The sequence below is a fragment of the Antedon bifida genome, chromosome 9 (genome assembly GCF_963402885.1).
Source record: "Antedon bifida chromosome 9, ecAntBifi1.1, whole genome shotgun sequence".
NCBI classification, from domain to species: domain Eukaryota; kingdom Metazoa; phylum Echinodermata; class Crinoidea; order Comatulida; family Antedonidae; genus Antedon; species Antedon bifida.
The window spans coordinates 18,412,003-18,438,337 of NC_136234.1; the positions used below are offsets into that span (position 1 = coordinate 18,412,003).

Genomic DNA, 26,335 nt, shown 5'->3' on the forward strand with positions numbered 1-26,335 from the left:
GCTACACTGTGATCATAACAACGATTTCAATACATAAATTTATCTCAGCATGTAATAAATATCATATAACAACCACTGCACTATTATTGGCTGGTTCAGTAATCCCGCAGGTGCAATGTACGCTTAGGTTTATCCTCAGCATTTATTGCCTTTATAATAATTACATAACATTTAAGTCGCGCCTTTAATATACGGTACGCAAAAGATAATAATAATAATAATTTATTTCGGAACTTCACTTTTGTAACAGTGGCACACTTCACATTTTGAAGGTGCGTCCAACAAAAAATATATAAGAAGAAAGCACAAAAACATAGGTAATCTTACTTAAACTACATACGGTAACATGTAATAAAACCCATTCATTCCCCTCCCTCCCCTTCTCCAAAAATAACAAGTACAACATATAATTTAAATACAGTACAAGATTACTCTTAATCTACAAAACCAATCACTAATCAACCCCACACCAACCCCCCCCCCCCCCTCTTCATAATAAACGATTTAATTGATTTTATATATATATTTGCATTTTGTTTTGTCGGCATTTTTCAGTTACAGCTATTTTTTCAAAAACTTCAGATACCTTAGAATTATTGTTATAAAAAATTGCTAAAAAACAACCTTGCATGATTCTCAACAAGTAACAATGCGCCAATGAAATTGCATCTTCGTCATAAAAAAAAACATCATAGATCATAATGAGGCACACGCTCTCTGTTAATTATTACTATATTTAGTACACAGCGGTCATGCGCATTTAGGTTTAATAATTTACCCGGTTAAGTTGGTTATCTACCAAAAGTTAGCGATAATTTGGTCCATGGGGTTATACCTCCATGTTCGGTCCATGACTTTACTCTTAGCGAGTAAACTATCTAAGGTTGAACAATATTCATCATGATTGTAACACAACAAAACACTCTGATAGGCTTATAAAAATAATTAACCAAGCAACCGTTACATTATAGTTTAAAGTTTAAAATTAATTTCGTGCAAATTACACTGGTTATATAAATAATGTGGCTAATCTTTACCCGATATGTTCAAAGGTTATAATGATGATAAAGACCTGGGACTTGATCCCGTGCCTTATTCTCAGACAACAAGTACACCCCTTCAATTCGCAACACATACGACCGTCTCCACTGTAAAACGAAAATAAGATGAGGGCTTATTTGGCATTATGTCTCCTGTTTCTTGCTATTACGGTTAAATCACAGGTCCCTAGACCATGTGGTAAGTAGCCTAGACATTTTTTATTCAAATTGTATAACGTTATAATATTTGAGAATGGTAATCTCTGTCCTTTTTAACGTTAAAGAATGGACTGCGTTTCAGATCATATATAGGCTACTGAGCCTACCTGATGATAGGGATAATTAAAACAATAATTTGTTTGTTCTCACATAATTGGCATCAAATTGTTATTACCGGCTTTCATAATTATATTGCATAATCACACTTTATGTTGCTATTTCATCTTTGTCTTCGTTTTACCATATCTTCGTTTTTATTTTTCTTTACCGATATTATAATAAAATTTGATTAAAAAAACCCTCAAATGATATTATTCTCTCAATAGGTGCCCCAAGCGCTATGGAGGCCAAGATAATTGAGGTAATTGTCTATCACACTAAATCAGGAGGGTACATGGTTTGATACATTTCAGTGTAGATTTTATTTGCAAACGGGGTATGTGCATGATGCAGATAAGAAGAAGGACAGTACTACCCTTTCCGGTTAAAAACATTTGCATGTAGTGATCGAAGTTGTAGCTTGATGGTTGATGTGCTTACATGCCTTCCAATCCCAATGTGCATGTGTTTACTAAGCCTCACTCCCTAAGCCTCAAATAAGACTAAATATATTAAGTTTAAAAGCACGAAATATTATCAAATAGTGTACTATGCATCCTGTAATTTGGCGAGTTGCTCTTTAAATACCAAATGGTTAACTCAAAGGGAGGTGTTACCAGGGAAGAAAATTATTGCTAATTTTACCCTTTCCTGCTGTTACTTATATTTATTTCACAATACTGTCAAAAAGTCCATTTGATATTTAGAATTTGTTTTTGCACCCGCAACAATCATGGTATCCTTATTTACTTTAGGTGAACCATGAACGCCAGTATGAAGTCCGTTCTAGGTTGTCGTATGACGCACGTAATTACCGTAAACGTTACGTGGACGAAGTGTTTACCACGGGTGATAAGCGTGATTATTTCGACGTTCTGTATTTACATAACGTGGTGAGCTATTGGCTGTTGTTATATGTTGGCCTATTTTTCTCAGTTTATGTCTTTTGAATTATGTTTTTCGGGCAAGCCTACTGTTAGACTTGCCCTAAAGTCTGTATTAGACTTGCCCCAAGTCTTTATTATTATTGTCTTTTTTATTTATTTTTTTATTTCGATGTTTTTCTGAAAATTTACAAGCTCAAGTGGTATACGTATGAAACGCCATATGTGCCAAAATATTTATTTTTTTACTAATATTAAGTCAAAACTCCGTCTAGAACCAAGACTAGTCTACTGTATCAACTAAAAAGTTATTTTTGGTAGATGAAATCTCAATTTACTTTAATTATTTAGGGGATAGAATATCGTTTTGATTTGCAAACAAAGAAATGCGAATCTCGAAAAATCAGCAAAGAGCAATTTTTCCCTATCGGAATTCCGGAAAACGCTACATTCTACGGAGAAGCAAACATCGGCACTAAAGGTTTCCCCGGTGAAGGCGTTCTTGTACAGACGTGGGGCGGACAATCCGAACGAGGTAAGCAACACAGGATCGAATTTAAAGCTTGTCACTTTTACGTTGTTTTCATTTAAAATCCAAAATCTGTCCCAATATTCCTTAGAAATAGTTTTGGGTGAGAAATTTACTCAAAATAAGTTCTGCACGGTACGGTACTGTATGTACCATTTGTATAGGTCTCGTAAGACTCCCCTACTGTAAGCACAAGTAGGCCTATATGTTTGACTTTTCCTAAAAGGTGTCACACCGAACGATTATGTGCATTCCCAAGACCCAAGAATGGATGACTAGGACAAATTTACCATATTATTCGATTATGTGATCATTATTTTGTGATCTTACTTTTGATTAGGTCGCTATTCTGGCATTTGGACAGTAACAGGATGTTTGCCGGTTAAAGAGGGTTACTATAGTAACCAAACTGGCTATATTAGTACCGAGTAAGTATAATATTTCTAATCACTTACCGTATGTTATTATGTAATAGGCCTCTTGTAGCTATATGATAGTAATTATAAGAGTATACATGACTGGAATTAAGTCGGGTTTAAGTCGCGTTTACACTGAATTCGAATATGTATAGTGTGAACGGACCTTTATGCATGTTATGATTTTCGTAACGATTTGTATTTTACAGGTTCTATGACATCACACTTGGAATTAGTGATCCCAATGTGTTCATTCCGCCTAAAGAGTGTAGCGGTGTTTAAATGCCAGTCTGCCTGTTTCATGAATTTTATTTTCTTTGTTCATGCTTTTTTTATGTGATTAAACAGATCATAGTGTAAGAATGTTTGTTTGATAGACGTAGGCCTTTAATTTTCAAACTATACGTTATATTACGGATATGGATATTGTCATTAATCCTGGTAGTAATAAGTTTAAAAAGAGATAAATTTATTCAAAAAAATTCAAATGGACCAGGAATTTATCAACATTTCGAGACAGCTCCTCGACCCTGTCGTAGGTTACTGACCAGTATCCTACAATCCTATCATTCGTACTGATGATACGGCTTGGATAGGTCTAGAAACGTCGCGACGCTGCTTCTTAAGTCCAGTTGATTAGTTTTTATCTCTTTCTAAACTTAGGCCATACTTTATATTCGATACATAAGAAAGAACAAATTAATTAAATAAACTGTGTCCAGACAGTTACGAATAAACATGACTGGTAATAACAATGACATGAGCGTCTATTCACTGTAATTTGTAACGTAGTTTTTGCTGTTATAAATATACAGAGTGACGAAGTATGATAATTATTACCGGCCGTCGTAATTCCGTGAGATTTTAATGCTCAAGTTGAGTTCTTGGCAGTTTTGGAATCCTTAGGACTATAGAATTCATTCCAACTGGGAGTAAACTTTTCCCAACCCTATTTTTCAGCAACTGATACCTAATAATACAGCATTGTCATTTTTCAGTAATTTGCCTTTTTTAATTTTGCTATATATACCGTATCCTTTATAATGCAATAACAACTATTATAAAAAAGATTCGTTTATTAGTTTTACCTCTCCGTTTTCAATGTAAAGTATTATATAAGTTGTTTTGCTGGTTAAATCCGTGAAAATTAATGATGATGAAGGTAATAATAATTATGACAATGGTCGTCAAAACACAAGGATAACACTTCGTTATAAATTTACATAAATATTTTATGTAAAATAGTAGGCCTACACTCTTTTATTTATTGTAGATACTATGCTGTTTTAATCTAAGTCTGAATGTATTTTGGAATGCCCTCCCAGTGTGGTATCACTGGCACAGAAATGTAGAAATGTAATACTCGGCTTATATCATGTTACTAAAATAACTCAACATATCCAGCTTATGTACTGGAACACGGATGCCAATGTTCACAGTCGCAGGGGGGCGCGCGTACACATAGAATGTGACGTAATTACAAGGCTAAGGCAGCGTCATACGAACAAGGTCCGACGAAACGTCTTTCTCGTCGGTCCCGACGAGACGAGTCGTCTTGAGATAGCGTCGGGCGTAGTCTTTAGGTCGTCGCGAGAACTTTAAACATGTTTAATGTTCTCCCGACGAGTCTCTTCTCAAAGGTTGTTTTTGTTAATAAGTTCTGATCAACCGAGAGGCGGACGAATAATTTATCGGGACACTTGTATATGTAAATTATCTGACACGCATGCGTACTTGCAGCATGCTACTATTACATTCATTAACTCACCAATCTACACTAAAATGTATTTATGATCTGACAGAACAAACCGGTATAATTTATTTTATAACGCATTTTCTCGAAAAATACACACCGGAAATAGGCCTACGTAATGTTATGGAAATGCATTTATGGAAATGTAACTCAAATCTGGTGTCTTCACACACTCACGTCTTTTAATCAGAACTATCAACCAGGATTTCGGGGTTCTTCTGTACGTTAGCACCACTGCAAAACGAAATAACCATGAGGGCTTATTTAGCATTATGTCTCCTGTTTCTTTTTGCTATTACTGTTAAATCCGATCCTACACGATGTGGTATGTATGCATTTTTTATTTTGTATGTTAGGTTGTTTAGAAAGTCACTTACATTGTACCAGTATTGATAATATTATAATAATCGTTCTTATTTACCTCGGTCATCTTTTTTTTGTGGATCAAACATTATTATCCGATCTTTCACTTGTCATTGCGATGCGCTTACGACCTTGCGTTGAGCTTAAGACCTTGCTTTGCGCTTAATACTTTGCGTTGCGCTTACGACCTTCCGTTGCGCTTACGACCTTGCGTTGCGTCCTATAAACCAAGATTAATATCAAACCATCATAATGGTAAATTAACTTTACATGATTTTTTTTTATCTTATAGATGCCCCGAGCATGGAAGCTAATGTAATCGTGGTAATTAATAAACAATCAACAATAAAGGAATTAGTTATCTCTGTTATTTTAGTAAAAACAAAATGTACATTACACAAAGATTTATGGTCCCCATTAGGACGCAGCGCACGGATGTTAGCGCAACGCAAGTGATTTGACCAATCACAAACGATATTATTCGAACTATCGTCTTTCATTGGTCAACTCGCTCGATTTAAGCCTGTTTTGTGCGTATAAAATAAACTGTAAAACTGGCATTACTATATAATATAAATATTGAAATATTAAATTGAAATTTTAGTCAAACTAATTGATTTTTGGGAAGTACCTTCTAGGAACGGGGTTACCTTGTATGCGAAGGGAAATGTTTTGGGCGCTAAAAAGCATGTACCCTATAGGTATTGTACATTTAATCATCATCCAAAAGATGATGATATACGTTGTTTTTGTTGATCAAGGCAGAAGGAATTTATCACACTTGCACAATATGTAAATTATCTGATTTACATGCGCATAAACAGGTTTGAATAAACCAGGTCCACGTTCTAGTGTAGAATTCTCTAATCACAGAGAAGCAGCTTAAACAATTCAGCTTGGTGTTTGAAACAAAGTAAGACATTTATTTATATATTTTTAATATCGATTGAGGCAATATATTGTATATGTAATGCTTTTGACTTGACTACCATTGTCTTCGTAAATCTGATTCTATAAAATAATACTGTACTCTACTTTATTTCTTATCTCTATTTACTAACATACTATTATAACAAAAAATTGTTTTTCTTAAAAAAAAAATTATATCGTGACTGCTTTCCCCTTCTTACAGTAGGTCAAGTTTAGTAGCTTACACAAGCGCCCCACCTTTAATCAGGGTCTTTTACCAAACACCTCAAAGATGTGTCAAAGCCTGGATGTAAATAATCTTAACCACACTCACTGTGTATAGTGTTGTCCAGTTAATAAACATAGTAAAATATAGTAGTATTAACTAAATTACTATCAAGTTAAAAACTAGACATTTGTTTAGAGTACTGTATAAATAATATTCCATCTAAATATTCATTTCTTCAATCATCAAATTTATATCTGTTCCATATTTTATCAAACAGCGGCTTGCATGAAATATTTGCACCAAGCTTCGTACAAAGTAAGAACGCGCCTGCCATCTTGCGATGTAGGGAGTAACTCTCTTCCGGTGGTGGCGTTAAGCGATGATGCAACATCTTTGACATTAACGTGTGAATACGCATTGTCGTGTCTTGCGTCGCAAAGTTAAATGGTTCATCCGAGTGAAACGCTTCTCCGAGAACCATAACTGCTTGAACGTGTGCATCTTCCATTACCTGAAAAATTGTATTTGGCGAGTTACTGTGTTTTTTTGCCTGTGAGTTAGCATACCTCTATTAAAGGGACAAGAGTTCCCTGAATAAAACATATATTTTCCTTCGTTCATATCTCGGGAAAGTGTCCCCTTAATAGGGTGTGTACCAAAGAAGAGGCTATTCTATTTACCTTTGATTCATAGCCTGTGAGGAAGCCAAGTTTTTGTGAATATTCAAGAACAGATTCCCTATCATTAACCCTTGCGCCATGAATAATCTGTTGCAAATGAAAAACAAATTATTAAATTGGTGATGAGTAACAACATTTACATGTGATTGATTAGGAGTGATTAGGGCCAAAATAAACACAAGCCCCTTTTTAACAAGTGTCCTTTTCAACAGCAGAAGTGCTAGTAAATAGGCTTAATTTTTTACAATGTTATGGCCTAGCCAGCAGGAAAATTCTTTACATTCATGAGCATTCATAGAATGACTGTTAGTCTCAACACTTTAGAACTGAACATCAAAGTTAGTAATAGGTAAGTTATACTTACTCGAATGTATTTGTCTACGAATGATTTATCAAAAACTCTGGTGGCTCCAAAGTCTAGAAGCCAAATCTAATAAAAAGTAAACAAATTAAACCAAAAAAGTTAATATGTATATTATCTCATGCGATACAGGTAATTGATTACTATTTGACACATATTTATCAGTAAGCAATTGCTATGATAAAACCAGAAACCATTGATAGACTGTAATTTCTATAACTGATACAGATCTGCAGTCAAGTCTTTTGACACCAATTCAGAGCATGGACAAATAGTTCATTAGTGCTATCTGCACTTTACCTTATTGCTATCTGCACTTTACCTTATTGCTATCTGCACTTTACCTTATTGCTATCTGCACTTTACCTATTGCTATCTGCACTACATTATTGCTATCTGCACTTTACCTTATTACTATCGGCATTATAGAAGAAGTTTGACCAATTGGGGTCAGTCTGCATCACAAACCATTCAAAGATCTCTGTCAAACACAGCCTTAAAATATTTGAGCTTATCTGTGAACGAAAATTTTATTATTGAAAATACCACGGACACAGCGCAAGGACGTACATGCATCACAAGTGAGTTGACCAATCAGAAGCGACACTTTTGATGATCTGACAATTGTGATTGGTCAATTACTTTTGTATTAAAAACATCCTTTAAACAAACAGTGCCCAACAGTATATTGTATTGCGTATAAACAGTATGTTAATAGTATAAATGTTACATTTTGTCAAATGTTTGAAACTGCATATGTAATTTTTATGGCAACAAAGAGGCAGTATCTTTGACTGACCATGTTCCGTGTTTCCTGGTCCAAATCTTTGGCTTTATCCAATGGAATTCCATCAATAAGTTCTGTTGTGAGCACTTCTTTTGATGATAAGTCTTTGATTACAGCTGGTACTTTAAGTATTGCATCGTTCTTTAACAAATTCCTAAAATAATAATTATATTATTATATTTTTTATTATTATTATTTACCATACTTCTATTTTATATTTCTGAATACTGATTATAAAGTGCCTGGCAGTTGTTCTCCTAATTACTTACCTCAACATATTTTTGTTTATCACGATTTATGAATGAGTATGAGGACAAGAAACAGACAGTCAATGTCATTCCATTCAGGGACCACTCTATCATTCACAGAAGATGATCATGGCTCACTTTTACTCTGTATGTATCATGTCATGTTTCTATGATTGTTGCTTTAAAGAACCACTGAAGTATAAATCAAACTAAACAACAATCTACAAATTTGATAACTAACCTGAATAGTTCTGTGTACTTGGCCTCTCTTACATAATCTATCTCCCAACCCAATTCTCTCCTTGCTACATCCATGGCATTCTCAATATACAAGCCTGTAGAACAAATGGTATGACCACAGGAGTTATAAATAAGTCATTCAAATTCATACAGTAATTAAAATTAAGTCAAACAGAAACCAGACTTTTTGATTTTATCCATTTCTAAAGCTCTGTCTACACTATCACACTATTTCGACAAAGTCTGACATGCCCAAATATGGTAGTGATATGCCCAAATATGGCAGTGATATGACATCATCATGTCAATGGGCACATCACATTTCTTGTCAAATAAAGTTTGATAGTGTAGACAAGGCTTTAAGCTAATGTCTTTAGGAAAATGTTACTGTATTTGAATAAAAACATACAGTACCTTCTGGAAGGACATTCCAAACTTTGAGGATAGAGGTAATGTTGTCTATGTCACTATCAATTCCTTTAGCGACACCAGGATACTACAAACAATATAAGAAAATAAATCAGAAAACTCCAAATATTACAGGTATGTGATAATTGATAATGATGATTTATTTATTTTATTTATATTTTTTGTCTTTAGGCACATGTGGCCAAGAATTACCAATAGTGAATTAATCACTGTCCTATCAGATAGGTGGAAATCCTATTTTGTGAGTCAGATTACCTGAATTTTCATTGCAACTTCTGTCCCATCATGCAATGTTGCTAGGTGAACCTGTCCGATAGATGCTGCTGCAAATGGTTTCTCCTCAAACGATCCAACTTTTGACCTCCAGTCATCTCCAAGTTCTTTTTTAAGAACACCCTGAATAAATGAAAAAAGAAGAAATAGTAGAAGTTTAAACCTGGTAACATTTTGAAAAATGTTTTCATTTTTGATGTAACTTAAAATTATTCCTTTTAAATCTAATATCCATCATTATAAGTATACTTTAAAAACATTTGTTATTCATCCAATCAAATTTGTTAAAAGTAAGCATCATTATGTATGCAAGGTCTAATTTGCATACAGCAAGTGATGCATAACTTTCCTGCTTGTCTGTTGAAGAAATAGAGCAGCAGAGCTAGGCCTGCATAGCCATTTTGAAAATGTGGGTACTAAGTGTCTTTTGCAATCAATTATATACAAGAATATATAATATAAAAAGGATTTAACATCAAGGCACAATATTTGGTGAGTGAATTATTATTCTTTAGCTAATAAGCAATGTTAATTTAGAGTTTATTTATGTCATAAATGGTGTAGGCCTAGGCCTAGAAAAGTAGTAGTGGTCTAGGCCTTGTGGCCTTGCTTGGCTCCCAACTGATGCAGTCCAAATTGCCTGCTTATCTGTGCCTTAATCTTATGTATTCACTGGTTAATTAAAATAACAAGCCAAAATACAGATGAAGTACTGTAAGCCTAGTCTGCTTCAGATCTTGAGCATGTGCATAATACTGTAGTCCAAAACCTGGTTATTTGGTTCATACATTTTATAGAAGCAAGTTTAACTTTGAATGAAATTTGAATACGATCTTACAATCATCTGTCTTGCTGGCATGAAATCTGCACTCTGTCTGACCCTTTCAAATACACCTTGTACTTCTGGGCTGATCAAACTGTTGTCTGAGAAAAATAATTATTTAAAACAAAGAATTTGACATAGTTCGGATAGCCTAGGTGTATATTTTGTGATGTTTTCTGTCCTCAATTGTATTGTATATGTTATCAGTGCTTATTTTATTTATATCTCCATTGAGATCCAACCACAGTACCCACAGCATTGTCATTTTTTAATTTTGTATTAATATAGGCATATATATAATATATATTTACAGGCACAGAAGAAATTCTAAAATTCTGGCTGTTTATATAACAGTATGGAGAATTAATGAACAGACCTGTTAATTTTGTAATGTTAATGTGTGCTAGCCAAATGTTACAGTATATGGGCTAGTAGGGCCTAGTACTGTAGAATGGACTTACCCTGAATGCTAAGCATTTGACCTAGTTTCAAAGCTGCTCCCCGTACTTTACACAGCGTGTTCACAACACGGTCAGCATTGGCTTCAGTTAAGAAAACACTCTTTCCTGTCATTTCATCTAATAATACAATATCACATTTTGTTTATTAGTTTGTTTTTTCAAGCGCATGAGTCATAACACAGCTAGACTTTGGTCTGTAACTTTTATTTTTATAATCAAAGTTTAAGGAATTTAATTCATTTTTCAAAACACCATCAATCATGTTATTTATTTAAAATAAAAGTGTTTAAACCTTCATTATTCCAGCCTAATCCCCGTCTTGCAATCTCAGCTATTGTCCCAACACCAAGTCCAGCTGCTAGTTCTAAAAAAGAAAAACCTGTACTGTTGCCTAAACTAAAAATAAATTAACACTATCATAAAAAAATGTTAGTGCATTGCAGTGTAACAAGTTGTAGAGGAAAACAGATTTAGTACTGTATCTATTATAATTGTAATTAATTACAACAGATGAGATGAGTTATTGGGAAAACCCAAAGAAAGCATCTTTGTCATAGTAAAATGTATACACTACCTCCAAAGCTCAAAACTCTACCAAGTCTACTAGAAGGAACAGTTCGTTCTTTAGCCCTGTCACTTAGCTGAAAAGGAGATAAGCAAGATATGCAAACATAATCATAATAACCATATTCTTTATTGCAACTTGGTTTAACAAATACATTTCAATATAAAATATAAAAACTATCATAATAAAATGGACACACACAATCAGTGAAAACATAACATAAAAGCCAAAACATTTTCGATAAATTGCAATAATTAAACAAAATGATATTGTACCACTTGTTTATGTCTAGTCTTCCTTGGTGGTTGACCTTTTCTGAATTTCTTAACATCATCTGCAGTCACGTCTGCCGTACAGTAGTTTGTGTGACTCGTACAATGCAAGGGTATGAACTTTGACCTAAAACCTGACCATGCATGGTAGCTGCGTTTTGGAGCTGTTCCATTAGATGTTGTTTGTGTGCCACGTCCTGTTCCCTGTGGAATTGTACCATCAGATGGTGTTTGTGTGTCTTTGTCTTGCTTTGGACGAATGTTCTCATCAACTTCTGTTCCCACTGGTTCCCAATCATCAGCATTCATAATGTCAAAATCTTGTTCTGTGAAATCCATCTAAGTAATAAAAAATTTGATAAATTAATATACTGTAGTTAAACATCTACTGTAGGCTACAGTAAAGCTCTGTCTACACTATCAAACAAATGTGATATCCCATACTGTATATGGGCATGATGATGTCATACCACTACCATATTTGGGCACATCACTATCATTAATATTTGGGTACAATACAAAACACTTTTTAATAGTGTAGACAGAGCTTAATAAAGAAATGATTGAAAACATTTTACCTTATATGGATCTTCTGTTGGTATAGAATCTATGCAGTCCTCAACTGTAGTTTTGACAGAAGTTAAGATTGGTTTTAGTGGCTTTAGACTTGAGTTGGCTACGCATCTTTCAACTTCTTCTCCTCCCATTTTGAAGAAGGATTTTGCAACCAGGCCGAAACCTTTGCTTATTTTCCCTAAATCAGCTAAGCGTGATTGTGCCATTGTTTCTATCTAGAAAATAAGATGTTTAGGTTATGGTTAGGTAGTATTCTGGCTACTGCACACAATAATAAACCTACCCTAGCTGTGCCTGCGCTGGCTTTCAATCTAGTTGACACTGACAGCCTGAATCCTAACCATCTACTACTCTAGGACAAGCCTCAACATTACAGATGGGGGCTAGCTAGCATTAATTAGCAATACTGCAGTGAAGTGTGTAGCCTGGCCTGGTTGATATATGCCTAATTGTGTGATAGTAATTGTTTACAAAACATAATTTTGATTTACCTATAAGCACGGCTAAATACAGTCAATTTTTAGTGAGATATTTCAGGAAAAACAACATGCTACATTCCCAATTTGCAAAACCAAGGAATCATCTAAAGTAAGAATGGGGTAAACGAAATTTGTTTTACCAACATATTGTTTATACCACGAATTAGTAACACTAAACTAAGCATTACCATGCACTACTTTTAATTCCAATATATTGCATTAAAATGATAACAATAGTTTAACAATGTACTTTACCTTAAATAATAATTCAGTAGATGATTGCTGAATTACCTATTGTTGAAATGGTTCAGTCTTTGTTGCCATTAGTCTGTGGTACCAGTCGTTAAAATTCATTCCTAATAGCATTTGGCTAGGAAGTAATTGATTAACGGCTTTATGACGTCTGCAATAAGTCTAGTTTTTAAAGACCACAAATTTGCATATTCTTTCGCGGCAAGGTTCGCGCCGAACTTTACATGTGACATTTTTGTTCAGAACAACAAACAGTTTGGAAAAGAAAGGACGGAAGACAATAAAACAACTGAAAATGTCTGGGTTTGATCAACAGCAAATATTTTATTCCGATAATTTTGGGTCTGAAGATCAGGGTGATGGAAAAATCAACAGACTCGGTGATCAACGAAGATTTAAAGATTTTATTCGAAAATATCATGATGCAAACTTTTTGTACAAATACAGGTACGTGGGATGTTTTGTTGTTTTTCCAAGTGCTGGCCTAGCCTAAACCTCTACTAGGGCTAGGCCATGGGCAAATCTTGACAATACAACGCATGCAGTAGCTAGTGAGTGCCTACTACTAGCTAGTCCTAGTATTAGCCTACTAGTTAGGCCTAGCTAGGCAGGCTATGACGTAGGGCCTTGCCATCCATCCATACATAGCTAGTAGGCCTAGGCCTAGAGTATGTATTTTTTTATAATTTTATAGGCTGTGACTTGAGTGTGATATGTGTGTTGCACTACCTACTTACAGTGTTTTTAGTTAGGCCTAAATTAGCCTAGGCCTAATTAATAATATTATTAGTTGTTTAGACTAAAATTAGAGGCCTGCCTGTGTTTGCCTACTACCATAATTAAAAGCTTGGAGGCCTAGGCTATTACTGTATATATGCCCTTCCCTGGGTGTAGTAGGGCTAATACTATAAACAGCCTAGAATTTGAGTTTTTTAATATTAATTTGGGTTCTTCCTTTTATTTAATTACTAGAGATGAGCTGAAGAGAAATTACAACTTGCAGCAATATTGGCTTGAAATCAACATTGATGACCTGAGGAGCTACGACGAAGATCTTGCGGAAAAACTGATGAAACAACCAACAGAGTTTCTGCCCTTGGTACGGAAGTTATGACACTTTTGATCAACACCCCCTTCCTCCCACCATCTTAATTATTATTTAAGTACATGCTGCAATTATTATTAAAGAAAACAAAGCATTGAAACATCATAACATGGGCTACGGTGTATTTTTAAACAAGTAATACCTCATAAAACCTTTAAAAACTATATAAACAAAAGTTTTTTTTCATAATTAATATTTTGATAGCTTGAAGAAGCAGCAAAGGAGATTGCTGATGAGGTCACTCATCCGCGACCAGAAGAGGAACAAGAACTTCAGGATATTCAAGTAATGTTGTCATCTGATGCGAATCCAAGTCCAATACGACACTTAAAGGTATAAGATCACTTAGTAAGAACAAAATTGCTATAAACTGACCCTTGCAGTGGTATAACGCAGGTGACAAGGGACCTATGGCTTAGCACTCCTAAGGGGCTGTCTAATTCTGAGTAGACGTTGCATTGGGCTGTATATGTTCTGAGGCCCCTGCATTTAGCCCGTAAGTGCTCATAGACGTTACCCCGCTGGACCCAAATGTACAAAAATTGGCAGGTGTGGGTAGGTAGATTCACCCAGCATATATACTTAAGATTATTTAATCTCAAGTTGAATTTCAAGTGGTGAACTTATACTTTTTTATTGTCTGTTATTCATTTTACATTTTTGTTTCATCAACAGTCAAATGAGGTATCAAAGCTCGTAAAGATTCCAGGCATCATTATAGCAGCATCTGCTATCCGAGCTAAGGCAACAAAAATCACTATTCAGTGCCGAAGTTGTAGAAACTACATGCCTAATCTTGCAGTCAAACCTGGCCTAGAAGGATACACCTTGCCAAGGCGCTGTAACACGTTAGTTGATTTTATAATTTCAACAACAAGTTTTAAAATAAAATTTTGAACTTTGTTATAGTTTTTTAAAAAAAGATGGTAGACTAATTTCTTTTTTTTTTTAATCCAACAGAGACCAGGCAGGACGTCCAGGTTGTCCAGTTGATCCGTTCTTTATTGTTCCTGATAAGTGCCACTGTGTTGACTTCCAGATCTTGAAGCTTCAGGAGTCTCCAGAAGATGTCCCTAACGGAGAGCTTCCTCGTCATATGCAAGTCTACTGTGATAGGTATGTTGAAGCCATTCATTTCTTGGGTGTAATTGGTATATTAATTTGATGTTGTTGGACCCAAGATTTATTACAAAATATTATACTTAATTCAGGTACTTGTGCGAGAAAGTGGTTCCAGGAAATCGAGTCACCCTTTTGGGTATTTACTCCATCAAGAAATCCAATCCTGTTTCAAAGGTTAGTCTTTCTAATATTGTAGAACCTCTATTAAGGGGACATCTTTGGGACCCAAGAAAGTGTACCCTTAATAATATAAGGTTCCCTTGAATAAGTGTTAAAACATGTTTGCTCCAAGGTGTCCCCTTATACTTAGGGGTTTTCCCCTGAATAGGGGGTTTCCCTTGATTAGGCGTGTCCTTTTAATAGGGGTGTCCCCAAGGAGGGTAATACAGTATTGATTATAAAATCTTTATTTTTGTGTAGAATGTTTTAACATGAACATGACAAATTCTTTCAATGGTTATCTTTATTTTTTATTGTAGAGAGGAAGTAGAAACAAAGTTTCAGTTGGAATCCGTAGTCCCTACATTAGGGTTGTTGGAGTGAAGGTTGATACAGAAGGAATGGGTCGTACTTCTGGTGTGGCCATCACACCTCAAGAAGAGGAAGAGTTCCGTCGTCTTGCAGCAAATCCAGAAGTTTATGATACAATCGCCAGGAGTATTGCGCCATCTATATATGGCAGCATTGGTAGGTCATTCTAAAAACTAATATTCATTTTTTTTTTCATTCTTAGTTTACAGTTATTGGTTTTGATACACCACAAATAATGCTTTAGTGCTATAGTAGAACCCTTCTATTGTCACTATTAAGGAGACCCTTTTCCATGAAATGAATAAGAGGCAATATCACTACAGCTGCCCCTATTTATACTGTATAAATAGAAATGAAAGATTGTGCAAATTATGTGCTTTACAATCAATTGAAGATGAATATCATTTCACTTTAGTTTGTCCATTTTATTCAGATATTAGAACTAAATATATGTTTTCCTTTTATATAAACAACCCAACTAAATTAAAATATATTTATCTTATGTCTACCACAAATACTGATCTTATTGTTAAACTTGGAAAATATTTATTTTTTTCATTTAAACGTAGAACAGAATTTTTAAACGTACTCAAATGATATTTATTTAACTATTACATTGTATATTATTTGGGCCAAAGGCCATATATAATAAATGTTTCTTGGATTTTCCAAGAAAGAAGAAGAAGTATGAAGTTGAGACTTTACGTTATAATGTTTTGTTTCAGATGTGAAGAAGGCAATTGCATGTTTGTTGTTTGGAGGTTCTCGCAAGCGCTTACCTGACGGCCTCACTAGACGTGGTGATGTCAATCTTCTGTTGCTAGGAGATCCGGGAACAGCGAAGAGTCAGTTGCTAAAGTTTGTAGAGAAAGTCTCTCCTATTGGGGTAAGTTTGATGGATTGATTTTGCTTGTCCTAGCTTACAATACAAAAATGTATCCTCCTTGTAATGGAAACTGGTAATTGTAGTGGAGCTGTAGCTTGGTGGTTAACTTGCTTGCCTTCTAAACCCAATCCTGACCTAGTGCCATGGTTGTAACTCACGACTCTTTCAACTCCACTCCCTAAGCCTCAAATAAGCATGATAAATTATAAAATAGTTTACCCATCCTGTAATTGTATGAAATAAAATTTAAATTAAAAAATTGTTTATATTTATTATTTTCAGGTATATACTTCTGGTAAAGGAAGCAGTGCAGCTGGTTTGACAGCGGCTGTTATAAGAGATCCAAATACGGTAGGTATTAGTAATTAATGTAAATTAAATAAACATTTCTTTCTCGACTGAAAGACTGTTTAGAGACATGAGCAGCTATATCTAATTTTATGATACACAATAACCAGTGGTCATATTCACTAATCACACTTGGGCTTAGAGAGAAACATTTAAAATAAAAAAAAAATCTCAAATATCTAAGTGAATACAATTTAAGGGAAATACTTAAATATTTATTGAGTTAAGTGAAATACTAATGTTTTAAGTTAATTATCTCACTTAAGTGTGAATGGTGAATACGGCCACTGGCTTGTAGTGCTCTTTAAAGCTAGGCCCAATGCAAGTGTGTCAAATTACGTGAGTGGTGCTTACATCCTTGCATTGGGTCCAAGTGGGAACTTAGCCTATCATTAAAAGAGTTATTTAAAAAAAACAGTTAAATTAGAAGAATTTGTATTGGAACTCATTTCATCAGGTAATAACAAACTTCCGTTTTATTTTAAATAGAGAAACTTTGTAATGGAAGGCGGTGCAATGGTACTGGCCGACGGCGGTGTAGTATGCATCGACGAGTTCGACAAGATGCGTCAAGATGACCGTGTAGCCATCCACGAAGCCATGGAACAGCAGACAATCTCAATAGCCAAAGCGGGTATAACGACAACGCTCAACTCGAGAACGTCGGTCCTGGCTGCGGCAAATTCCGTGTTCGGTCGTTGGGATGACACAAAAGGAGATGAGGTAGCTATTCACAGTTTTTCTTTTCGTAAATAAAGTTCTACATTATTTTCAGTACTGCATTCAGTATTTTCATTTATTTATAACATTTTTTTTCATATTTTGATAGAATATTGATTTCATGCCAACTATCTTGTCAAGATTTGATATGATTTTTATCATCAAAGATGAACATGATCAACAAAGAGACACTGTGAGTATCTACAGTTGAATATTTGTGAAGACGGGTAGAGAACAATGTTATACAGTTTTATTATAACCAGTATTATGTAATTTTAAAATACATATTGAAATGATAAATTTTTTGGCTTTTTTTTTGTAGCGTCTTGCAAAACATGTGATGAATTTGCACATGAATGCGTACCAAATGAATGAAAAAGACCAAGAAGGAGAGTTAAGCCTTAATTTTCTCAAGAAGTTTATACAATATGCACGAAGGTAAGTCAGTCAAGCACCTTCAGCGGCAAGTGACTATGTTTACCGTAATATTCAGGTACAATGCTCAAGTCACAAATTAGCTTCTACTCTTAGTCTTACCTAGCAAGTATTGATTGATTATAGTTTCTAAAGCTCTGTCTACACTATCAAACTTTATGTGACAAAAGAATGTAATGTGCCCATTTATGGACATGATATCACTAACATATTTGGGCTTATCAATACAATATTTGGGCATATCGGTTAATTTGTGTTTCTTTTCCAGCTCTTGTGGTCCCCGTATTTCTGACAAAGCTGCCGAGAAGTTGATGAATCGTTACGTATTAATGAGGAGTGGAACACGTGAACACGAGCGGGATACAGACAAAAAAACTAGCATTCCAATCACAGTCAGGTGGGTAACAAAATGATTCACCATAAAGTGGCTTGACATTGGTCAAATCGCTTGCTTTGCGTGTATGTCATTGTGTTACATCTCTAGTGGGAACCAAGCTTTATCATAGAAATGCTTTTTATAGAAATGCAATCTAACAACAGGACACTGAGCTCGTCTTGCCAAGATAGGAACTCGTAACAGTCCTTTGATCTTATGTCTGGCTGCGACAAATACCAATAATACTGTACTATGTACATATTCTTTGTGGCACACGGTGTCTGTTAAGGGGTGTGGAACTGATCGTGTTGCAGCAACAGATAAATACTATGATCTCCGGAGCTCAGCATCCTGTTGTTAAATTGCCTTGGTTAAAGCTAGGTTTATGTCCAAAATATGCAGTGTATAAAGTGATCACTATATAGTAAAACGATGCATCTCCATTATTTAATGTTGACATTAACATGTAATCATTTTTAATTATGTCCAGACAACTGGAGGCCATAGTACGGATCTCTGAATCCTTGGCCAAGATGAGACTTAAACCGTTTGCTAACGAGACTGATATTGATGAGGCTCTTAGGTTGTTTCAGGTGTCTACACTGGATGCTGCAAGAACCGGTAATCTTGCAGGTAAGTTCACTTTAAATTTAAGTTTACGGTCTTTTTTTATGTAAGTTAATTCCATAAGTGTACTGAAATATACTACTGTATTTATTTGAATAAACACTCGCTTTGATTAAACGCTTCGCTTGAATAAATGCCCCTCATGGAACATCATTTGGAATAAATGCTCCGTCGAATAATTTCCCCGGTGCCTTTATTTATTTCCTCGAATAAACGCCCCGCCACATGCATTATACACAATATTGTATAACACATTTTTATTTGTAGTAGAATTCATTGATTGACATGATCTATATTTTCATACAATTTTTACTGTATTTTATCACTTGTTGATATTAATTGTGTTGTATTTTTTCATATCTTGGAGATATTTATTTGATTATACATGATAAAAAAATATATAACAAAAATAAATGCCTCCGTCAAATAAACATCCCCCTAAAAACCCTCCTGAATAATAAACATTTATTCAAATAAATATGATATGTGTATACAGCATAGTAAAACTAAGAAATGAAATCATGCAGGTACATACTGTACCGTATCGTGTTGTAAAAATACAATAGACTGTAATTAAAGACGTTTGTTAACATGTGTTTAGGAGCTGAAGGATTCACAACTCAAGAAGACCGAGAGGAGCTGAACCGAATTGAGAAGCAATTGAAACGTCGATTCGCCATAGGATCACAAGTTTCAGAGCATTGTATCATACAGGATTTCTTGAGACAGGTGGGTATATAATTAAATATGCAAATTTTATGCTAATTGAAAATATTTAATTTTCTAATCATTTTTGTTTGATTTCCATATTGACATCCTTTTTCTTGACATCTAGAAATATCCGGAGCGCTCCATCTACAAAGTAATTCATCTAATGATGAGGAGAGGTGAAATTCAGTACAGAATGCAACGAAAAATGCTATACAGGATCAAGTGATGAGGAATAGATAATGCGATTCAAGTTAACTATGGTTTATTTATTATTTTGAGACGCTGAAATACAAGTTCCTGAAAGGTGTACAGCACATAAATGTATACAATTATGTGGTTTGTCAGTTGTATTTGTATAAAATAGGTGTCTAGATATTTACAATACTGTTTTCTAATTGTACCAAGTTTCACTGAAATAAATGTATATTTCATTTTGTAGAAAAAGAATCAAAATAGATAACATGACGTTAAATTAGTGTTATCATATGCAAGATAGATAAGAAATGAAAATGAATGTATATATGACAAAAATAAACATTGTTTCTAATTCATTGTATACATGTCTGTGTTTATTAATTACCGTAATTATCAAACATTGTGCCATGAAGATTTTAAATTGTGTGATCGACTACAATAGCATTTTTCTCACATCCTGTTGGGAAGTTATTTTTATCTATATGTATGCGAGTACGATTCCTTTCAGGTTTGATCTACAAGCGTGGCATGAATTATTTTGTAAACTATCATGTAACGTTTTCACAGTAACGACAAAATTATTGTCTATTGGCCGAAAACAGGTAATAAAGGAGTACAACTGTTGCCTCGGTTGTATGCACAGATAATGGTCTCTTGGTAGACATCAAATAATTCGATTTGAAATGACCTCAGAACAAGCCAGATCAATTGATGTATTGTCAGTTGTTGCCTAGTGACTTTGGAGCAAGGAAACAACTTCTCCGCATTCATTCAGGTGTATAAATGGGTACCTGGTTAGATCAAGACACAACTTTGCGCCGATTATTAGCTGCATTATTATGGGACTATGTTTCCATACGTGTTGACCCAAAAAATAACCAGGGTAATAATGTGCAGCGCATTGAGAGCTTGAATGAATGATGAACTATTATTTGGACAAGACCTAATTAGGTCCTCCCTTTTTGAGATGCTGCCTATTGAATTTGTTTATTGTGTGAAATGCGAGTCATTTGTTTGCGACTAAATAATTCACAAGAAACAATCCATGCTTTCATATAAATGTTTATTCAAACAATTTATTTTTTTATTTTTAATGATCTCTTCTTTTATCCCTCAAGTGTCAATGTTTGTACCAGTTTCCAATTTATTTGGCCAATCCAGGTCTACAGACTGAAATTAAACAATAAATACTAATTGGTATTTGCGATGGAATGGGGTACTACGTACACTTCTATGTTATATGTTTACTTTACTTACTGCAACATCAAGCTCTAAAATATCAACATTGCATTTGAATAGCTGTCCCAAGTTTGGTTCGGTTCGACCAAAGTCACTGTGAACGAACTCTTTGATATAGCTAATAAAAACTGTTAAGGAATTTTAAGCTTAAAATTGTCTTTTCCTGAGCTCGGATTGGTTGCGCAATTTTACCTAGTGGAAAATCAGCTTAAAGAAGGTAATGAGCTACAGTATGATGCGTTCATGCAAATCGAAAAGCTCTGCAGACGCGCGATGAACATGAAAATCGCAGCTATTCGCTCTTTGTAGTGGAAGGGTAGCATTTTTGCCTAGTGGAAAATTTGCTTTATGGTATAGCAGTTTTATTTTAAATGAGAATGTCTTATATTTGCTGGTTAATATTCTTTCTTTTTTACATCTGCTCATGAGTTCAATAGGAGGGTACTCCGCATTCTAACATTCCAAATTCTTCCTAAATGCCAAAGTTACTCTAGACCTGTGCAGTCTCAAGACCGACAGTATTAACACTGTTAAGCCAAGTACATAAAGTTAAAGGATACGTTCCAGCCTGGGTGCTGAGACTCAACTCAAAATGGTGATCGTCTATGTACTGAGCCTCCATGCTATGAATCACACGTTCTCTTGTTGCTAGGTTACGACGATGTAGTACTCTGATTGGTGTCTTTTGGTATATTGTTATATCCTGTAAAGAAAACGGACAAACAAACTTTGTAATCTGAAGGAAACTGGATTTGGAGACTAGAACATTTTGTAATTTTTAGGAGACTAGATTTGGAGACTAGTTTACCTTGAATGTTTCCAGTATCTGTAGATCTTCCTGTCTTTTTGCTTCTTCTATCCAAATTTTAGCTTTGTACGATTTTGTTTTAGCTATTTCACCTTCCTTTAACATTTTAGTTTCCTCTCTAGAAAAATGTCAAATCAAGAAAAAAAGTTGAATTGAGACAAGGCAAATGTATGTGAAAGAAATATACATATAATTTTTGATAATTAAATAATCAAGCTCAAATGTAAACATAAGAAAAGTACTTTGGTATTTACTTTGTTACCATCTGTAAGTCGTTTACAGAAATTTCAACAGTTTCTGAATTTATTAGCTGAAAAACAAAATGATTGTAAAACAAGGTTAATACTTTAGGTCCAAATTCCAAGATGGACAATTTTAATGATTTGTTGATCCAATCCACCTTGTGTTTTTTAATTGTTTCTTTTAAACCTTCAGATGATTTTTTAGAGACAATTTTAGTGATGAAACCAATCATTGATTGAAATATACTAATTTATAAGACAATTTTAGTGATGAAACCAATCATTGATTGAAATATACTAATTTATAAGACAATTTAGTGATGAAACCAATCATTGATTGAAATATACTAATTTATAAGACAATTTTAGTGATGAAACCAATCATTGATTGAAATATACTAATTTATAAGACAATTTTAGTGATGAAACCAATCATTGATTGAAATATACTAATTTATAAGACAATTTTAGTGATGAAACCAATCATTGATTGAAATATACTAATTTATAAAATATTTTTAGTGTTTTTGAAATAATAATCTTTATATGTTCAAAAAATGTTGTTGAGACGAAAAGGTGTGTAAACTTCTTTGGCTAATTACCTGTTGTAATTTGGTAATTGCTCGCTGACCTTGTAAAGCTCTATGGGGGTCAATAAGTTCCACAAGGAATGGTCTTCCTGTAATTTATAATAAAAAACATTTGAATACAAAATAGAAACAATTCAAATTCTAGATGCTCTACAAAAAACCCCAAAACTTGCCTCTTCCTAATGTTTTCACATCAACATCTTCTCTTCCCGATGAAGAAAATTTATAATCTGAAAGTAAATATTAAATATCAAACACTGCTTACTGTATCTTATAATTACACAAATTACATACAAAAAGTAGATTGAAAAATAAGATGATTGTACCTTTGGCTTTTAAATGTTTTTTAATCGGCAAACAAATATATTCTTCAACTGAATGGGGTGTTTTACGCTCTCCATTGATGAACCAGGGTGTTTGACTTAGGGTCCGTGAGTACTTGTTGTATCTCCCTAAAATGATTGAATAAAAATGATGTAGACTCATTGTCATAAATAATAATAATAGATAGATTTATATAGCGCAAATAAACGATGTCTCTATGCGCTCGACAATAAGGAAATAATTGTTTTAATTTTTTTAAATATATGTATATAATGGCCTATTTATAGCTCTCAATAGTCAAATGAATATGTACACTTATTTTTAGTTTATTTTTATAATATTAACCTGCTACAAATACTGGTGCATAATTCATCGCTACGGTTACTGTACACATTTCTGTTGGAGTGCTTGGTGGCCAAGGGTAATGCCTAGAAAAAAATGTTAAGAAAAAAAAACATTCATTGCCAATATTTCTTCAAATTTATTTTAGTCAAAACAAACCAATATAGTTTATACAAAGTATTAAAAAAACTGAAATTTAATTAAAAGTATAATACAAACATTTTTAAAAATATTTTATCTTTTTGACCTCACCTTTCAAGTTCATCAGCAGACATATCGGACAACTTTTTATTTACGATCGTGCGAGGCACGCCCTCATAATTTTGAGCTTTCTGAAAGAAGAAAAACGGTAGAAATTAAAGACCCCTTAATTGCTAAATGTATGAATTAACATTTTGGTTCATAAAATAAATCCTTGGCATACAGTACCTTCCTTCTCTTAGATGGTGGTTCACTGCTTCTGCTTGCACCTGGATTTCTGAAAGCAATATGTATATATATTTTTGAATATTTAAATTAGTTGTACATTTTTATATAATTTACAGTATTTAATTATAGAGTAGGTAATGTATATATTCCATATTTCTTGTATCAAGGCAAGATGCTCTCATTGTCTTGGCCTTCGAATGGAACATAAAGCTGTTGATCTGGTGTACATACAATGCACATTCACACGCTAAAGACATTGATACAATATTTAAAAAGAGAATCTTAAGTTATTTAACTGAGGATGAATAACAATTCATACATTAATTTTTATTTCTGTACTTACAAGAAGTCACATTCTCTACTTGTAGCAGAATTGTTGATTGAAAGAGCAATCTCAAATGGACTCTGAAAAAGAGGAAGCATTTACAACTCTATTACTGCGGAGAAACCAGAGAAATTATTGAACATAGGTGAGTGTGTAAAGCTCTGTCTACACTATCAAACTTTAGCAAAAAAGTGTGATGTGCCCAAATATGGTAGTGATTTGCATAAGTATGGTAGTGATATGACATCATCATGTCCATATATGGGCACATTACATTTTCTTGTCACATAAAGTTTGATAGTGTAGAAAAGGCTTAGAAAGAGTCCATTTTGACTTACTGATGAACTGAATTTGACATCAAGTGAAGAGCTGAGCTTGGGTCCATACACCCACTTTAGGACATCTTTGATGGAACACAGTTCTTCTAACTTATGAGAACTGTATGAAGATCTGTAGAATTACAAACAAATGATAATCTAATCTGTTTTGCAAAAACTATATATTCCAACCATTTTTTAAAACCATTTATACCAATCAAATTTTAAATACCTGTACGTTGTTTGCAAATGTTTCCATATAGCATACTGAAAACAAGAAGATTATTATTACTGTAGGCCTACACATGTTATGTATATTATAAAGCTCTATCTACACTATCAAACTTTCATAAAAGTGTGATGTGCCCAAATATGGTAGTGATATGCCCATATATGGACATGATGATGTCATATCATTACGTCCATATATGGGCATATCACATTTTTTTGTCACCTAAGTAATATTATAGTTAGCCTTATGTGCCTAAGTGTTAAGATGTTTTGAGGTTGATAAGCAGATTTTATTACTTCCAAAAACATTCTAAAATGGACCTGGACTCTATGGACACGCCCCTGGACCTGCCTACTAACCTGTCTAAGTATAAACTGCGTTGATAATGAAACACTTAATTGAAATGATTCATATTTGTGATCTGCTTCATGTACAGCTTCTAATACCTGTCAAAAAACGTGAATTTTGTTATCAGATATTATTTCAATTTGTTTATTTAAAAAAATGTACAAATATATGATTCAATACTAACTGACCTTTGACACAAAAAGTGATGAATATTTATCTTGCAGTGTACCTAGACATGATATACATAGCAGTTCATCCTCCTCAGTTTGGGTCCCATCAACCTCATTATCATCCATCTTCTCCGACTCATTTTCATTTTTGGTGTTAGTTTCATCAGATTCCACAGATTCTTCCATCAGCTTTTCAGTTGCATTTTCTAAAGATGTTCCCTTATGCAAAATGTTGTTAATAACCTAAAAATATATAAAAGTGATCACAATTGCTATTAATAGAAATGTGATTGAATTTCCTTGTTTTTAGTTTGTAATTAAAAAAGAAAACTACAATTCTTCATATAATTATGAAATATTTTACGGTATTCAATTAATTGTTTAGTGACAATTAAATTTGATATTCACCTCCGATGTATTATTTTCCTTGTAGTGGGAATGTATTCGAGAGCCTAGATATCTAAGAATGCAACGCTGACAACATGATGTGCTTTGAAGGTCTTTTATAACCTTTGTTTGTTCCTCTGTCGTTCCAAACATTCTGATCCAAGGCTGGAATGAAATTAATAATTAATAATATATTTTACAAATTCTAAAAAATAACTCAAAAGTAATTTGTTATAAAGGACGAACAATGAAATTGCAAGGTATAGTTTTAAGTTAAGCAAGAGCTTGGAAGTGTCTAAATAACGAAATAAAAAAAAAATAAACTGGGGCGAAACGACTCCAAAAAGCAGGAATAATCTTTCAAGTACCATGAAACTCTATAGCTTTGCCTTGATTAGACATGCTCTGGCCTAGAGTTGGTTGGCCTAGGCTACGCATATCTTTTTTTAATTTAACCAGGCCTACAAAAATCACAGTCAAAAAAAATTAAAATATGTTACTTTAGTTTAAAGCAATATATACTGACTTAAATTATTAAATATCAAAAATAAGAACACGGTTTTTAGCAAATAGTGTCTTGACCATTGTTGAATTTACTTGTGTTTTGATACGAACATGTGTTTTTGTATAGATTTTACA

General features: G+C 33.9%; 4 protein-coding genes and 1 long non-coding RNA gene across 6 annotated transcripts; 3 read left to right on the forward strand and 2 right to left on the reverse strand.

The window, feature by feature from the left end:
• Nucleotides 1–1,074: 1,074 nt before the first annotated feature.
• LOC144851810 (mammalian ependymin-related protein 1-like) lies at nt 1,075–3,943 on the forward strand. Its single transcript, XM_078709435.1, has 6 exons — nt 1,075–1,239; nt 1,586–1,620; nt 2,114–2,251; nt 2,594–2,777; nt 3,112–3,199; nt 3,397–3,943. The coding sequence occupies exons 1-6, from the start codon at nt 1,167–1,169 to the stop codon at nt 3,467–3,469; spliced, it is 591 nt and encodes a 196-aa protein (XP_078565561.1). The 5' UTR covers nt 1,075–1,166; the 3' UTR covers nt 3,470–3,943.
• A 2,281-nt stretch (nt 3,944–6,224) lies between these two features.
• On the reverse strand, nt 6,225–12,739 carry LOC144852465 (atypical kinase COQ8B, mitochondrial-like). Its single transcript, XM_078710277.1, has 15 exons — nt 12,648–12,739; nt 12,159–12,371; nt 11,584–11,919; nt 11,318–11,384; nt 11,036–11,107; nt 10,744–10,860; nt 10,298–10,383; nt 9,442–9,582; nt 9,172–9,253; nt 8,759–8,852; nt 8,282–8,423; nt 7,890–7,997; nt 7,486–7,551; nt 7,122–7,208; nt 6,225–6,952 (listed from the first exon to the last, which is right to left on the reverse strand). Exons 2-15 carry the CDS (start codon nt 12,360–12,362, stop codon nt 6,677–6,679), a joined length of 1,878 nt encoding a protein of 625 aa, XP_078566403.1. The 5' UTR covers nt 12,363–12,371; nt 12,648–12,739; the 3' UTR covers nt 6,225–6,676.
• On the forward strand, nt 9,822–26,218 carry LOC144852467 (uncharacterized). The gene is made up of 3 exons (XR_013614296.1): nt 9,822–9,951; nt 24,286–24,387; nt 25,743–26,218. It is a non-coding gene; the product is annotated as an uncharacterized LOC144852467 (long non-coding RNA).
• On the forward strand, nt 13,102–20,304 carry LOC144852463 (DNA replication licensing factor mcm5-A-like). The gene is made up of 16 exons (XM_078710276.1): nt 13,102–13,334; nt 13,860–13,986; nt 14,197–14,325; nt 14,668–14,840; nt 14,953–15,108; nt 15,204–15,288; nt 15,594–15,801; nt 16,371–16,531; nt 16,814–16,882; nt 17,369–17,602; nt 17,709–17,792; nt 17,922–18,037; nt 18,303–18,431; nt 18,901–19,043; nt 19,639–19,766; nt 19,873–20,304. Exons 1-16 carry the CDS (start codon nt 13,183–13,185, stop codon nt 19,972–19,974), a joined length of 2,196 nt encoding a protein of 731 aa, XP_078566402.1. The 5' UTR covers nt 13,102–13,182; the 3' UTR covers nt 19,975–20,304.
• LOC144852466 (tRNA pseudouridine synthase Pus10-like) lies at nt 20,990–26,330 on the reverse strand. Of its 2 annotated transcripts, none has more exons than XM_078710278.1 (18): nt 26,223–26,330; nt 25,718–25,861; nt 25,328–25,552; nt 25,151–25,237; nt 24,792–24,826; nt 24,581–24,692; nt 24,261–24,322; nt 23,918–23,966; nt 23,741–23,820; nt 23,492–23,574; nt 23,149–23,274; nt 22,996–23,052; nt 22,835–22,911; nt 22,245–22,300; nt 21,991–22,108; nt 21,743–21,885; nt 21,201–21,300; nt 20,990–21,113 (listed from the first exon to the last, which is right to left on the reverse strand). In XM_078710278.1, exons 2-18 carry the CDS (start codon nt 25,847–25,849, stop codon nt 21,057–21,059), a joined length of 1,599 nt encoding a protein of 532 aa, XP_078566404.1. In that variant the 5' UTR covers nt 25,850–25,861; nt 26,223–26,330; the 3' UTR covers nt 20,990–21,056. The 2 variants fall into 2 exon arrangements, with proteins under 2 accessions (XP_078566404.1, XP_078566405.1); XM_078710279.1 differs by having other exon boundaries at nt 22,835–22,907; nt 22,992–23,052.
• Nucleotides 26,331–26,335: the final 5 nt, after the last annotated feature.